Below are 17,557 nucleotides of genomic sequence, written 5' to 3'. Positions count from 1 at the left end.
TGTTGCAAAAAATTAACACAGACCGTTACTGTAACTAACCAGAATAAATCTGACATTGTTACATGTCACTATGAGCCTTTTTAAATCAAAGTATTAGCATCTTCTGTTGCTACTGGATTGAATCCTAAATGAAATGTCATTCCATTATCAAGAGTCAGGATGGCCCACAATTTTGTTGTGATCTCTGGAAGTGCCATCAGCATGAACAGTCATGTTCTTACACTTACAGGATGCCTTCAACAACCTGCACCTGATTTATAACACCAGCCTCCGTTCATATATTTATGTTTGAAGACTTGGCAGCTGGTCAAACGTTTTTCGAAACAGGTTAGCCGCAATAATGTTTATGCATTTGGGAACATTATGTGCAGATACCCCTATATCCGCCATTAAACTAATCACTGTTTGCCTTAAGGCGGGTGAATGACAGCTGATTTTTCACAGTCGCGCGATAATGATATATTTGCATTTAATATTGCCTCTGCTTTGAGCTGGTAAAATGTTAGTTGTCTTTTAATTCTGACACTTTCTGATCCATTTCCAACTTGTGTGCTTCTTCCACCAATACATTCATAGTTATAATATTTATACAATGAGAAGCTTAGTTCTGAGTTTGATTTCAGATATTGGATTATCAGCTGACAGTTTGTCTAATAGGGGTGGAGTAACAGTTATACAAAGGGTCCTTTATTCCAATAATAAAAAAACAAAATTGTACCAACTTTAATCTATGCTGGTCTAACAGAGCTAAAAAATCTGTTTTCATAATTTCTAGCTCTTGAACTCTTTTAACTAAATGAAAGTGCATTGTCTAAGTTTCAAAATGTTTTAAAGTTAAGTTCATCTAGTTCATAAGACAATGGTATATTCTTTTCTAAGAAGTTTTTAAAACCCACCGGGTGTCTTCGTTTAAAATTTAGAACAGTTCCTGTAGAGATCCAGCTTGATCTTTATTAATTCCAAAAGATGACAGAATAGGACTTATCTTTCTTCATTGGATAATTCTATACCTTTTATTCACATGATTTTGAACTTTAAAACTGGTACATTTCTTTATTTTCGTAAACCAAGTTTCGAGCTGAAAATATATGTTCAATCTTGATTACATTCCTAAAAGTAAAACATAAGTTAAGCACATTGCGTTTTGACCAATAACTATTTCATACATTATTTTTCTCAAACAAGTACATTTTAAAAGACCTATAATTCACGTTTTCAAGAACTGGCCGAGAGTTTATTCTCGCACTCGGCCTTTTTTAACCATGCTCAGAAATCATACACAATTTTCGTGTTTTAATAGAAAAAGGACCACCATTCTGAAAATGCTAATTACGAATTTATAGGGTGGCGAAATCACATTAATTTTCTTCGATTTTTTAATATTTTAAACATTTAGTGGGATACTAAACAAAAGAAATGCATAAAAGACCCAATGTCGTTCCAAGATCGCTATCTTGGCGATAAATTGGCCAAGGTCCCGCCATGCTTATGCCAGGATACGGCCAAGATTTGTACGTGCTTGCATCCCTTTGTTTTGAATAGCTTCCCTTGATACCTTGATATCTATGTCCACATTCCTTTCTATTGTTTTCAAGCCAGCATCCCACCAGGTCTTTACTTGCCATTCTTTGCTCGCCAACAGAGCCTTTGTTGTATCAAGCCAGCGACACTAAGACCTCGTCTTTATCATCGCTTAATCGACGTTTGGATTCTTTTGAAAATCCTTTAAACCACTTAATCAACAGGTAACATCGTCCATTTTTATAGATAACAGATTATCCGACAACCGGTGAGCTTGTCGACATCAACAGGTATTGCACCAATTATTGACTTTTTTTTCAACAGTGAGGAGTATAATGTACATAAATTCATATTGCGGTGTAGAAAACACTTTCTGTCATAATATAAGAGGAAGTCTATTCACATAGTTAGGCATTACAGTAACAGAACTTTTCAACGAAAGAACCATCTAAAACATAATTATTTAAAACAATCACCTAGCCTATTTGGAGAGCTACCCGAAAAAGGGTTAGTAATGATTTAGCTGACTGTCAGAGGCAGGCCCAGGAATTATGATTATGAGTATGATAGGCCTATTGATAAAAGTAGTAATCAGAGGCATATTCTCAATGAGTTTGACAGTGTAAATTATGCTTGGTGACCAGTTACTGTGACTGGTGTTGATGAATGTTATTCAGAAGTTAGAAACGAAGCTCACCATCAACAGACTGGCGCTTAGCAACACAAGTATGATAATACTAGCAATTATGATTATACAGATTTAAATGATATTCTGTCGGATGTAGATTGTGAGACAGATGCAGACTCATCGCCAGAAGACAACTATGAAAATAATTTACAAGAGGAAGTCAGAAAGTGGGCTATTGATTTTCAAATAAAAAATGATGCACTTAGTGCCTTACTGTGCTTATTGTGCACCTACCACCCTTCATTACCAAAGGATTCAAGAACTTTGAGGAAAACTCCTAGAAAAATAAATGTTAAAGCTATTACAGGGGGTGCATACTACCATTTTGGAATTGAAAATTGCTTAACAAAATCGAAACATTTATTTAAATTTCTACATTCGCATCCAAATGAGACTCCAGTTATCCATTTGCAAATTAATTTTGATGGTTTGCCTTTATTTAAATCCTCATGCAGTCAATTTTGGCCAATTCTTGGAAGAATTTGTAAACCATTTGAATCTGATCCATTCCTTATTGGTTTGTATTATGGAGATAGCAAACCAGTTAACATTGAAGAATATTTAACGGATTTTGTGAATGAAATGCATGTTGTACTCGAGAAAGGTGCCACTTCACTCAGATTTGAAGACAACGAAGATTCTATTTTTCCAATTAGACTGTGTATATCTTGTTTTATATGTGATGCTCCAGCGCGGTCTTTTGTTAAGAAAACAAAAGGGCATTCAGGTTACTGGGGCTGTGATAAATGTCAAAAATGGGAGTGGGCTGAAAAAGTTATCTTTCCTGAAATAAATGCAACATTACGTTCAGATGAAGCTTTCGATTTAATCCATGAAATTGATGATTTTCATATTCAATTATCTCCCTTGACTAGTTTGTCAGTTGGCATGGTCACTCAGTTTCCTTTAGATTACATGCATTTAGTGTGCTTAGGGGTGACAAGAAGAATTCTTTTACTCTGGCTTAAGAGTCCAGTTTCAAAAGGCCTTAGAATAGGATCAGGCTGTCTACTACTCTTCAAAGAATATATTCCACGTGAATTCTCTAGAAAATGTAGCTTTATCATGCAGAGAACAGCAGAGTTTAGGCAGTTTTTGTTATACAGTGTCTATATTTCCTTTCAATGCAACTATACCAAAGTACATTATAGTCATTACCTTTTATTCTTTGTTGGTATTTATTGCCTTACTAGTCCTACTTTCTGTTACAGTCATGTTGATTATGCACATGAACTGTTGTGTATGTTTGTAGAAGAAGCTAAAGAACTTTATGGTAAAGAATTTCTGGTTTATAATGTGCATGGGCTCACACATTTGGCAGCAGATGTTAAGAATTTTGGACCACTAGATTCTTTCAGTGCTTTTCCATTCGAAAATTTCGTAAACCACAAACAGACACCACTAGAACAAGTTGTCAAGAGGTTATCGGAAAGAGCAGTCTCCGATAAAGGATTATTTTCATCTCAAGATTTTGTAACTGACAAGCCTTATCCTTTTCCAAAAAAAAAAACATTGCCAAATGGAGTTAGATGTGATCAATGGCCCAAGACAATTTGCTCAAATTAATTTTAAAGGTATCTTTTTTCCCATAGAAAATGGAGACAACTGTGTTAAAATTGAAGACACTTTCTTTTTGCTTAGAAACATTCTCATTATGGATTTGTCTTCTGAACCAGTACTTGTTGTTGAGCGATTTCTAACATGTTATGATTTTTTTCAATATACATTATTGTCCTCAAAATTGAGCATTTTTGAGGTGTCAAATCTTTCTGGTAAATTAGAGACATTCAATGTATCAAAAATTGAACAGAAATGTGTTCTCTTACCATACAAAAAGAGATGTGCTGCTTCCTCTGAATCACAAAGAACAAAAATATTAGAATTTGTTTTATCTAATCCATTTAAGTCTTTAACTTTAATTTTTATGTAAATACTGTGTATTAAAGAATGTACCACCTTCTGGAAACTGTTGAGGATAATGTAAGGATGGTGGTGCCAGATGTGTGGCTGCTGGCTGGCAAAAATCAATGTTACTGGCCAAGCACACCAACTGCTGGAGATGCATGGGTGCGCAATGCAAAGGAGCCATTTAAAATTTTTAACGTAAGTAATTGTTAGCAATGGTAAGAATTAAGTATATGTTACTTTTAATATTTAAAAATATAATATAATAAAACATTAAAAAACAATATAATGTAATTGTAATGTGATAAAAATGTCTAAATGTTAGTTTCCTATGAAAAAATAAAATCACTCGAGAGAAAGGCTCTAGATAAGAGTGATGTTGAGAGCTCAGGATCAGAGCCACATCGCAGTCACGGCTAACAATTAGATGGTATATATTACAATCTCTAACTCAGATCTTGAGCTTAATATATAGCCTTATTTAAGTTTGTTATGTTTGTATAAATAATGAAAATAAAAATTTTGCATTAGGAGTCCCAATGATTATTCTGAATCATCAGAATCATCACCTGCCAGGAAGAAGCAGTGCAGAGTCGTGGTGAGGCGGAGGTCAAGGTCACCTATACCTTCCATAAAATATTTGCCACAACCACCTGAAGCTTCCAAAGCTGTTTCAAAACCACCTGCATCATATGCACAGTTTTCAGCGTCCCCGAGTTTTTCTGGCTGTAAGTGTATTGTATTTTTTAAAATAAATCATTACTTTGTTAGCATTATTGCTTTTGTTTGTAAAAAAATTAGTAAAGATTTGACATAAATTATTTATTTTCTAGTCACCCAGCAAAATACAGATCAGCTGAATGCCGTTTTTTAAAAAGATTCTGGAAAACAACGCAGAGCTGCTTGAAGACATCCGGCGCCTGCATAGAAAAGTCGATAGGCTTGAGGCAAAATTAAATGGTATGGGAGAGGATATCCCAGAAACTATCCAGAGCTTGCCAGAAGGGTACACCTTTCCTTTAGAGACAGTGGAGCAAATGGTCAGCCTGGATAGTTGTCTTAATGACACTGCAGTACAGAAGAGGATGGTAAGCAATGTTATAAATACACTCTAGTTTGTAATTTAACAGTAATTTTGTTATATTTCTTTCAATACTTTGTTGAACAAAAGTATTCAGTTAATACAGAGTCTTTACCTCACCAACTATGGAGGTAAAAATGCTCGGCATGGTCTCTTCAGGGTTGTAAAAGAATTAATATGTCCTCAGTTGTCGACTCTTTACTCATTTGAAGGCAAAAAAGGAAAACTGAAATTTAATGACCTCCGGAACCTCAAGATGACAATTTTTGGTAAAAATGAAAATGGCTTCTTTGCTTCCAATAACTTAAAATTATGTAGGCCTATTTGTATATATCTAAAGCTGTCTGCCTATACAGAAAGACAAAGATGAAATGACAGATATATGGACAGAAGAATTGACAAGGCAAGATGCTGATAAGTTTGACTTTTTTTTTTCAGATCCCATACCCCCTAAGATCTTTTAAAAATTCTACTATAAAAGAACTGGAAAAGGGGACAAGTGAATGGCATGTAAATATGTGAAAATGCTGAAATTTTTTAACAAATAATTTATACATTTAAATAACTGGGGTAAAAGTAAGTTTTTGTTTGAATGTTATTTTTACTTACCATAGTACATGACAGCTTCTGTATTCTTGTACAGTAAATTAAGTTTTTACATTCATTTAATTTCAACTGTACTTAACATCTGTTATACAAAATTTTCATAATGTATTTATTTTGTATAAAATTAAGTCAACATGAATATGTAAATAGTAGTGTAGTAGCTTTCATTTTCTATCAGTACTTTATAATATAGTTATAGTTTTCTTACATATTTTAATAGATGAACAGTTTTTTGTGAATGTATTTGCTGCTTAATTTCAAAATGTGAAAGAAACTTTAATCAAAATTTATGGAGCTTTTTTTATGTAAAAAATCATAGGATGAGCCCCAGATGTAGCCGGGATATAGCCATTATTGTGCCAACATTGCGCCAACATCATGCCGAGTTTCACTACCAATGTCATACATTATATTTTAAAATGTACTTGTTTGAGAAAAATAAAGGCCTATAATTCACACTAAAGACTATTCAATTGTGCACAATTTAAATGTAAAGAAATGCGTTGCATGGTCAAAAAAGGTTCGGGAGTTTGGGAGGGGGGTCAAAATCTGTTGCGCGACTGCCGTTGAAAAACACTCTCGTTGGTCATTGAAAAGTAAATTTTAAGCTCTTCAATTCTGCGTAATTTTTATGGTTGTTGATATTACACAAACGTATTACTACTCCACAAGCCCCTTTTTTATTCTAGAAACAATGACCTGAATAGATACTACATTTGGGCGACGCCTGCGAAAAAAGCGTTTTTTACGGCAGTTTGACACACAAGTTGACGCTGATCACTAAGAACATACGGATCTTCAATGCATAAATAGTTCAAGTTTTTTAATGTATTGTTCTTGCTCGGTCGGTGCGAGGCTCATACGCTGAACACAACTAGTCTAGCGCTTTTATATACCGGGAATATACACCAGTTAAGGCCGGCGGGCATCCACATGGCAGCGGATGTAAACATGGACAAGTCATAATTGGTTTCAGTAAAGGCGTTGGTTGGGTGTTAGTGGAAGATACTTCCTGATTTGTGTGCTAGCCACCCTGAGGGTTGGTCCGTCTGCTTGCACCGAGAAGAATCTGTCACGGCAGGATGTTAGGCCTGGTACCACTACCAGGTCTGGGTGGAAAGGCAGCTCCAGGGGCTGTACAAGCACATCACACACCATCCTGGGGTCTCCTCCAGTTGCCAGACCAGTTGACACACTCTTGGCGGGCACCCGAGTCCGCTCAATGGGGCTATGGGCCCTGGCTGCCATGTCTTCGGTGCCACCCCAGGAGACTTGATCAGGTGGGCCAATGTGGTCAGATCCCGGAGAACGAGAACATTCAAACCCCAGCAAGCAGGTAAGGTTTTTGGTAAGTCGTGTTTGCCTGCGTTCGGCCAGTTTTGTAGGCGGCATTTTCGATTCAGCAACGTTCTGAATCAGGCTTGTACATGCCTTATATCATTGGTGTTAATGGAAGCAAAGTTTCTGATTGATAAAGTATGTGGGAGTAGATTTATCCAATACACCTAGCAACTATAATAAGTATGAGAAGGCTATAAGCTTAGCATATCTGAGTTATTAGCCTAGGCCTACCGCTAGTAAATATAGATATGGATATATGAATATGTCATAATTTAATTCATATATCTATATTTACTAGCGGTAGGCCTAGGCTAATAACTCAGATATGCTAAGCTTATAGCCTTCTTAGTAAAAAAAAGTTTGCTAATTGTTACAGTTGTCATGTTTGGCAGATGTAGAGTGTTATTATAGTTTAGTAGTAGGCTTATTATATTATAGCTTATTTATATAGCAGGCATATTAGTAGTATGGCAGTTAACATCTGTTTCGCCTACAAAGTCAGATTAGCCTAAATAATAGATTAACATTATCTTTTTATTAAATTTTTAGGTGTTCTGGATACAGACTGCATACAGAAAGTCCTGACTTAACAACCTTGTTCAACAGAGGTCAGATTTGACAGAAATTTGCCTCCACATGTTGGATGAAAAGTGGTTCATATTGAACAGATTTATTTTTATCAGTTCTGAAATTAAAACAATTAAAACTGTTGTGTGTGTGTGTGTTTTTCTTTAGCACTATAGGTGTTCTTGTGTATGCAAAAATTAATAATCACTACCAACCCAATTAATTTCCTGTAAAAAAAAATGATACTGAAGATTTCACCTTGTATATAAGGAAACACATGGTTTTGGACTAGGAAAAATTTTAACAAATGATATGACGAAATGAGTTCAGTTGCATTATTTAATGCATAGTTTGCCAATAAGAAAAACAAAACTGTGGGGGGGGGGGGGGGGGGTCCTAGGACATGTAGTAAGTTATATTTTTAAGCCCCTAATTAGTACTGGGGGGGGGGGGGGGTAATGCCCTGTTCCCAAAAACTTGACAGATTTGATGGATGACCCTGTAGTCTTGGTCAAAACTTTCCGATCTGGATTGATTAGGCCAATAGTAAAATAATGTTATCAATTTACAAGTCTAGAAAAAATATGCTTTCTGGCAACAGCCGTTTGGAACCAGCTTTTCAGGTCTATTATTACCTGGACAAATTTTTATTTTTCCTTGAACACATTATTGAAACGGATACTATCCAGATCCCTACACGGCCAACGCCAACACGCACAGCCACAAAGGACAGAAAGTGGAGAGGTATGTCTGACAAAATAGAAGCACATCAAACAAGTTCAACATAACACAGACACTCCGTCAGTGTCGGCGTGTAAGTTAATCGTGTGATCTTAATTTCGTGGAAGATTGTTGGAGCAGAAGGCAGTAGCGTCTCGAAGGGTGGGGGGGGGGGGACATATGTCCCCGGGCGCCGACCTTAGGGGAGCCAAAATGGGTTGGAAAAATATATTGAAAGGTTGAGGGGGGGTGCAAATCGAAAAGTTTGTCCCCGGGCGCCGGGAAGGGTCGCTACGCCTCTGGCAGAAGGCATCATTCGGAAACATTTACCCGCCGACTAATCACACGCCGACTCAATCAACAACATACAGTGGACGCTATCCACACCATCAACACCCACGGAAGGAAAACATCTGGGAATTCCGACTCTCTATTGATTTTCATGGCCACTATTTCCAACACTACAATATAGCGATCATTTATACAGCAGTTCTGACTACTTTCAACAACAAACATACACAACAATGCAACACATACTGAAAACTCAATATTACTAAAATATTGTTTACAACAAGCTAGCAAAAATATCCCTCGGACGCTTTTATTCAAGTGGCAAAGTTTTTGTTGTGGGCTCAACAACATCACAGGCTGTAGAACACCCACCTACCAGTATCGTCTGATACTAAGTATATACATTCCAGAGCCACTAAAAAATAGTGCATTTGTCCCACAGTTTAGCTCATTTATTGCGTTTAATATATATTCACTTCCATGCCCTCAATGAAAAGGGAAACCAATTTACGAGATAGTTAATGGGTCACACTCACTTGGCGGGAACAGTCAACTATAATGGCAGCGAAAGGGTTAACAATATAGCGGCAAAAATGTATGGCCAGTATGGGGATCGAACCCACGACATTCGCGTTATTAGCACGACGCTCTAACCAACTGAGCTAACCGGCCCATGCTCCGCATTGCTAAACATAAAGTGATTATCTCATCACCTGTCCGCGCGGTAGAATCCTACCAACATCAACAATAGTATCAGAATTTTTTCCCTTTGCTATAGTTATTTTTGTCGCTTTTATAATTTAGATCTAATGCTAATCATGCGGTTTCAGTTTTGATCTAGGCGTCTGTTATACAGTTTTTGGCCATAAAATAAAGTATATTGGCTTTAAATATAAGGTAGATAACTGGGTAATTAATAGTTTTGGTTATTATTTTCTGTTAACTCCCTTTACACGAAGAGGTTTGCCAAGAGCGGGTTGAAAGAAATATGGATGTGTTGACTAGAAATTATTTGGTCTGTTGTGGCTTTGTCGCTAATACGTCATTTGTTTTATGAATGTAAAATCCCTAAATGTTACAAAAGTTGAGCTTACTATGATATAATCAGCGACATAAATTCCTGTTTTAGTCCCGTCTCCCCCAAATATTTGATGAGAAAAACTAGTGAGAGGGTGCTGAATAAAACATTTTTCATCTTGATTGCTACGCTAAATCCAATCAAGCTTTGTAATGCATTGACTCAAAGAGTCACAGAAAAAACTCAAGATGGCCTACCCCATGACACTGACTCCTTAATTACAGTGAGTAATACTGACCAAGTCAAACATGACTCTCAACAGGGTGTAGCTACCAATTTATTTGGCCATACAGAACACACCCTTTCAAAGTCTAAGCATTCATTTCATCAAGAAATTCTTAACCTGATTACGCCTTTAAAGACACGGGAAAAAACTAGAACCTAGTGCCCTAGGTGTTCTAGAACAGAGTTGGTTAGCAAACACCCACCCCCACCCCAAGGTGCTATTCACTTCAGGGGGTGGTAGTGGGCGAAGTAAAACCTTTTTTAATTGGCTGCTATTCTTAGACCTATCGGTAGAGCATTGCCCATTTCATACCGAGCGTTGGCCCCTGGGAAGTGGGTCAAAGGTTGCAGCACCCCCACGATCGGCGCCGAGATTGTGAGATTTTGGCTAATTCTGTAACTTTGTGTAACAAATTTACAGCTCGAATGTCGAGTGAAAAAAGGTTCTCGATTCGCGTGGTCAATGGAGTGAAGTGAAAATTGAAAAGGCGGTTTAATAATTACAACGTAACATTGAGTTGGTTGTAGGGATAGTGTGGTCAGCGCTAGTCTGGGTGGACTAAGGTATGTCTCACAGTATCGAGCCCGGGATTCGAACTTGAAAATTATAGTTCAGCAATCGTGCGGTCTACTATCTGACCACGTCCCTTAAAACCTAAGCGGTACGGCTGGTACGACTGGTACGACTGGTATCAAATATATAAAGTTAAATCCTTGGAACAAAATAAATACATCGGTGACAGATGCAAACCTGATTCATTTAATTATTCTAGTATTTAATTTTATATTTTAAATTTAATTTTAACGTAAATTCTAGAACTCAACTCTAAGTAAACTTTAAAAAAATTCTTTTCTTCTTGAAACTTTATTAAATCTGAAAGATCGGTTAGACTTCTGTTTCGCCTGACTGCTCTAGAAAGGCCTTTATGAAATAACTATTTCTAGATTCTATTTTTCTGGCGGTTGACAGCTTTTGAGGCTACCAAAAACTTGCCGTCTGCTGAGTCACATGTGAAATCGTGTGGTGTAAACAAGTCATTGAAACGTGGACACGTCTGCTGAGATCAATACATTTTTTAATTTCATGTTCACAAGTGCAGGGGCCTTACATCTCCTACAGCGGAATGGGAACTTGAGAGGAAACTAATGTAGAAACTTTTCAATAGGGGGGGGGGGGCACTTGAAATTTTCGGGCTGGGGGGTGGAGGGTTTATATACACAAAATTATGGAATCAGCAAATGGTAGATTACATTTTGGGCACTTAGATTCAAAGTTAATAAAATCTCCAAGAATATAAATGTAACCAAACTATTGAACTATCAACATCACACCTGGGCAGATGTGTCACACCCACCGCATCAACATCACACCTGTGCAGATGTGTCAAACAGGACACACTGACGTGTCGAACAAGACACATTGAGTCAACGAATGTGTCTCAGAAGCCTAATGAGACCGTCTGAGACCCTCGACACATCGAGTCATGCAGACACTGATAGTTACATGAACATATGCTGTTCATGATTTCTGATGGGTTTTAAAGTGGGTGTGTTGTTGGGTTAGGGCCTAGAGATATTTTTACTTTTATTCTACATGCACAAAACTCTAATAATAAATTACAATCTTAGAAAATGAATGCAGGACTCACAATTTTTGCTAGACGACACATTTCTGTCACTTTCATAAATCTATAGCTATCGACGCCCCTGTTAGTGGGGGTAGGGATCCGGGGGGGGGGGGGGGGGGGGAGGCGGGGAACTAACTCCCCATCTGTTTACTTGAATGCCTGAATGCGGCTGTGTGTTGGTTTATTTTGGAAGATTTCGTTAACTAGAATATACGCGAGGGTTGAGGGTTACATGACCCACATAGAGGACACCAACATGATATTTTAGATCTAGATTTTAAAGGGTGTGGTTTTGATACACGGGTGGAAGGGGGCACAGGTGGGTGGGGGAAATACAGGTGAGTGGGTGTATATTTGAGTGGCCCCGTATACACAATGGCGTCGAGTAGTTGAAATATTTTCAATGTCACTGAACAAAAGACGTTTTACCAAATGCAGATATGGTTATAGCGATTAAATTACGGACACACGGCTAGTGAAGTAAATAAATCAACATAATAGGAGGCTTTATCTTGTTTGATTATATATATATATATATATATATATATATATATATATATATATATATATATATATATATATATATATATATATATATATATATATATATATATATATATATATATATATATATATATATATATATATATATATATATATATATATATATATATATATATATATATATATATATATATATATATATATATATATATATATATATACACACACACAATTACACCAAGCGATCCTTACGACACTTTCAACATAAGGTAGCAGATCTTAGTAGCAGGCAAAAGACCAAGGGCTGCCACGTCTGCAAGTCTTTTAGAAAAATCACCAGAGCGTAGCAACACGCCCTAATGACGTCCTATAGACCGACAGTTAATAAGCTCGCTAGTCGAGAGCCCCCATACACAGGACACAGGGGAGGGAACGTAAAGTTGCCCGTCTAGTTCAGCCACATAACGTAAGGGCAAGCACTCTAAAGGCTGCGCAATTCGCGTTACCTGATCATTGAAGTGGTTTATTTATAGCTCAGGTTTACAACATTGAAAATGAAAAATTCAAACTGATGTTTTTTTTTTGGGTTAAATTAAACAGTCTACAACATACTTTTTAATGCTGTCAAATGCTTCAATGACAGTTTAATTAGTGACATCTGCTTAATGATTGATGGCAAATGATAAATATAACATTGTTATACCACTATTGTCATCTGTTGTGTTCCAAATGTCAAATGTCAACTGTCTAGACTCCTAGTATCTGTACAGATATGTATCTGCTATCTAAATGTCGTACCCATCATCTAATACACACTTTACAAAAATGCTACATCAAATTCAAATGGTCCCAACCGCTAAATGATAATTGACAAACTATCATTGCTGTTTTCCCATCAACAGTGACAACCCATCGCAACATCACAAAATTATAAATTCACAACATCACAACATCAAGACAACATCATGTCATCACAACATCATAACATCATACCACTGTGTAAACAGAGCAACGTTACATAACAAATTTTGATTTCTAATAACGCTGTTCCTAGACAAGTGTATAATATCTATCATGGCTGACGGTCTATGGACATTTCAAATGATATGTGTGTGGGGGGGGGGGGGGGTGGAATTAAATGTCACACTTACATGTTTTTAATATTGGCACGATGCATGGTTTACCACCAACCCTTAACGCTTGACTTAACAAGAAGCCTTAACACATGGTTTAACACGAACCCTAAACACATGACTTCCCTAAACACATGACTTAACACGAACCCTAAACACATGGTTTAACACGAACTCTAAACACATGGTCTAACACGAACCCTAAACACATGACTTCCCTAAACACATGACCTAACACGAACCCTAAACGCATGACCTAACACGAACCCTAAACACATGACTTAACACGAACCCTAAACACATGGATTGAGATCAATTAATAAAGAGAGAGCGGGAAGTGCAATCAAAAATTGTTCTTACATCTGACGAGTTATGTAAACATACGATGTACGTACTTCATAAAGATACGATGTACGCACTGAGCTGAACTTAGGAAAACCACATTCAACCTTTCAATTCACCAACAACGTAATTTATTGCGACATAGTGGGTCTTTCAATTCCAGATTCTTATGGAAATAAAGTCTCAGCAAGCGAACTAAAGGACAGGAACGGTTCGAACTCCTGAACATAAGGATGACTTTTTCAGTACCGAAGGTTCGAGACTTCAGAAAATATCGGACTGTGTTGTAGTTGGGTGTAGGTAGGGAGGGTGCAGTGTGTGGTGATGGTCTTTGTGTGTGTGTGTGGTGATGATTTGTGATATATATATATATATATATATATATATATATATATATATATATATATATATATATATATATATATATATATATATATATATATATATATATATATATATATATACGCACAACGTATACTTATATATAGTTTATGTATCCGTTTGAGTATAAACTTCCACCAACGACATTAGCAAGTTACTAAAAATAGACGGACCACCATCCCACGTTCGCTCGTATTGCAGCATCAGTGCTAACTATTCACAGAGGTGTGGAGTGGGCAGGGGGAGAGGGGAGGGGGGAGTGGGAGAGGGGAGGGGGTGGGGTGTTGTCGTATTGCAGCATCAATGCTAACTATTCACAGAGAGGGGAGGGGCAGTGGGGAGGGGGAGTGGTGTGTGGAGAGGGGATAGGGGAGTGGAGTGTGGAGTGGGGTGTGGAGTAGGGTGTGGAGAGGGGATAGGGGAGTGGAGTGTGGAGTGGGGTGTGGAGTGGGGTGTGGAGTGCCGTACAGGTGCTAACGTGTCAAATACTACAAAATAGTGACAGCATGACAAAGTGAATGTGAAATGCCCAATCATGCCGGTCTTTTCGCTGGGCGTACACCGTCTTGATACGACGTACTCAAGAAATTCTCGAACTCTGTTTTACTACTATTTGAAAGCTCAATCAGCTAAACTAGGTTCCCAACATTTATTGGCCGCCAGATGTTTTAACATGTTACTAAAGTGAATATTGCCCTGATGTTTTTTACGTTAGAAGAAGTAGAGTTTATCTATTTCTCTGACATAGGCTAGAGTGAGATCATATCAAGGCGAATTCAGTTGTTTTTTTGCAGAGTAAAGGGCAAAAACTCGATTCTTTCTCGATTACTCTCATTCCTACTTCATGTAATAACTCTCTCACCCTAGCTCATTCATCCAATACATTTTATGGCCTTCGTTAGTCAGATCAACCTCCCTCGCCACATCCGTCGTCAGTCTAACAAACCTCCCCCATATAATCCCTGTCATCCGTCTAACAAACCTCCCCCACATAATCCCTGTCGTCAGTATGTTATGTTGCACCTCTGGAGATTCTGATGTAGTTTTGTTCTAAAGATTTGCACTAGGGGAGCGATAGGGGTGGGGAGATGAGGACGGGGCTAGAAGTGAAATACGATAACCCTCCTACAGTTCTTGTCAGATGGCTGACTTGAAGTATCTTGCCTGGGGATTAGAAACTACAATGTAATCGTTCGGTGCGTCAGCCCATTCTAGTTACATTGTAATCTCTGTCATTCTGTCATACCAGCGAGCGTAGTCTTGTCCACTAGACACTAGCGGCTCTAAACAGATACGGCTAGGTAGGTCTAGTGCCAAAGATTTTACTAAATTAAGCAAATTCGTTTCATATTCCTATTTCCAGTGCATTTAAACGCTTCTTGTTATAAAGCTTTTATTTTTTGTTTGGTCGCTCATGAGATCTGTTGCATATTTTAGCTACTAAATCTTTTATTAAAGTAATCCAATTACTTTTATTTATTATTTTCAGTGCATTTAAAACTTTGCTTTTTATAAAGATTTTTCTTATTATTGAAATTCTAATTTTTATATTATTTTGATTCTTGAATTAGATAAAAAAAATTAGATATTCTTGCAATGTCACCAAAGAAGAATGTATATGGTAAGTTTAAACGGTATTGCTGCATTTGAATTGGCTCAAAATTGAGATATAAGATTTGCCAGAAAACAACAAACAAACAAACGGACATCGTGAACTTAGTAAAAAGCATGTAAAAATAGACATCATAGAAATACATAACTCAATGTGACCACGCAAGACAAGAGAAATGTAAAAAACAGATCAGACACGAGAAATGTAAAAAAAACACATCAGACAAGAGAAATGTAAAAAAACACATCAGACAAGAGAAATGTAAAAAACAGATCAGACACGAGAAATGTAAAAAACAGATCAGACACGAGAAATGTAAAAAACAGATCAGACACGAGAAATGTAAAAAACAGATCAGACACGAGAAATGTTAAACAAAAACAGATCAGACAAGAGAAATGTAAAAAACAGATCAGACAAGAGAAATGTAAAACAAAAACAGATCAGACAAGAGAAATGTAAAAAACAGATCAGACACGAGAAATGTAAAAAACAGATCAGACACGAGAAATGTAAAACAAAAACACATCAGACAAGAGAAATGTAAAAAACAGATCAGACACGAGAAATGTAAAAAACAGATCAGACACGAGAAATGTAAAACAAAAACAGATCAGACAAGAGAAATGTAAAAAACAGATCAGACAAGAGAAATGTAAAAAACAGATCAGACACGAGAAATGTAAAACAAGTTAATTAAAAAGTCTAGTGACATTTATGCGCAATTTCCTTATGTTATCTAAAAATAGCTCTGACGTATAATGCTGGGATGCGTTCAAGCTAGAAGAACGATCGGTTTGTAGGTGTTAATGTAATTTTAAAATTTGTGACTAAACGAGAGGATATTTTTGAAAACTTTCTTCGGCAATATTGTTCTAAATTACGGCAGGAATCGATTGGTACATGTTTCAAGTCGCTAAGTCGTCTGGTTGCCGAGATATGGGCAAAAAACTGCATTTTTTCGAGGTTTTTTGGATTTTCCGGGAAATACATGAAAGAAACCCGGAATTTTTATGGCCTATGCTCATTCTCGTAACTTGCTTAACATAATTGCTTTTGGAACTAGTCATCGATATTGCTTCGTTGAGGAGGAGATACGACTTAAAGCCCGGACACACATTCATCCATACATTCATTCATCCATCCATCCATCCATTCCCAGAAATGACGCGTTAATAAACGCAATTCTCCAGAATGGAAATTGCGCTAAAAACAGATCAGACACGAGAAATGTAAAAAACAAATCAGACACGAGAAATGTAAAACAAAAACAAATCAGACACGAGAAATGTAAAAAAACAAATCAGACACGAGAAATGTGAAAAACAGATAAGACACGAGAAATGTAAAAAACAGACCAGACAAGGGAAATGTAAAAAAACAGATCTGTTTTTTACATTTCTCTTGTCTGATCTAACAAGTTGTTGACGAAATTGTTTACATGTGATACCACCGTGTTGATCTAATGTCATTTTGTTTGGTACGTGTGACTCTCCATGATTTCTTTGCTGACAGCTTTCATGGCGGGGGGGGGGGGGGGTGTAAAATTGTAATACTCAATGTAATTGAAACCATTTCTGTTGACTAGATGACGTCTGCCGTTAGCGGGTGAAAAGTTTCGTGCTTGTCCTGTTCTTTCAATAACCGAATCTAGAAGAAAGTAGTGCCCAGTGGGGTCAAAATCTGGGACTAGAGTTTGTAGGACCTAGTGTCCAGTGGGTTCAGAAAGTAGGACCGGTGAGGACCGACGAAGACACGATCTCCTATCTTGCTTGTTTGGTTAGCAATCACCAAATAGAAATCGTGTGGAGTTCACTGGACCGTATCTAGGTCAACCATTCAGTCAGGCAAAAAAAAAAGTGGTCACGTCATTCCCCCACCTCACCCCGCTACATTAAATACAGGTTTATGTAACACCTCCATTACCAGGGGGT

General features: G+C 37.2%; 1 protein-coding gene and 1 non-coding gene across 2 annotated transcripts; one reads left to right on the top strand and one right to left on the bottom strand.

The window, feature by feature from the left end:
• Window positions 1-4,187: 4,187 nt before the first annotated feature.
• LOC131934970 (uncharacterized) lies at window positions 4,188-5,827 on the top strand. The gene is made up of 5 exons (XM_059291243.1): window positions 4,188-4,312; window positions 4,646-4,842; window positions 4,948-5,202; window positions 5,302-5,464; window positions 5,634-5,827. Exons 3-5 carry the CDS (start codon window positions 4,975-4,977, stop codon window positions 5,657-5,659), a joined length of 417 nt encoding a protein of 138 aa, XP_059147226.1. The 5' UTR covers window positions 4,188-4,312; window positions 4,646-4,842; window positions 4,948-4,974; the 3' UTR covers window positions 5,660-5,827.
• A 3,491-nt stretch (window positions 5,828-9,318) lies between these two features.
• On the bottom strand, window positions 9,319-9,392 carry Trnai-aau (transfer RNA isoleucine (anticodon AAU)). The gene has a single exon. It is a non-coding gene; the product is annotated as a tRNA-Ile (tRNA).
• Window positions 9,393-17,557: the final 8,165 nt, after the last annotated feature.

This window comes from Physella acuta, unplaced genomic scaffold (assembly GCF_028476545.2).
Source record: "Physella acuta isolate Inbredline_101_S28 unplaced genomic scaffold, ASM2847654v3 ptg000125l, whole genome shotgun sequence".
NCBI classification, from domain to species: Eukaryota; Metazoa; Mollusca; class Gastropoda; family Physidae; genus Physella; species Physella acuta.
This window is presented reverse-complemented; position numbering and strand designations above follow the sequence as displayed.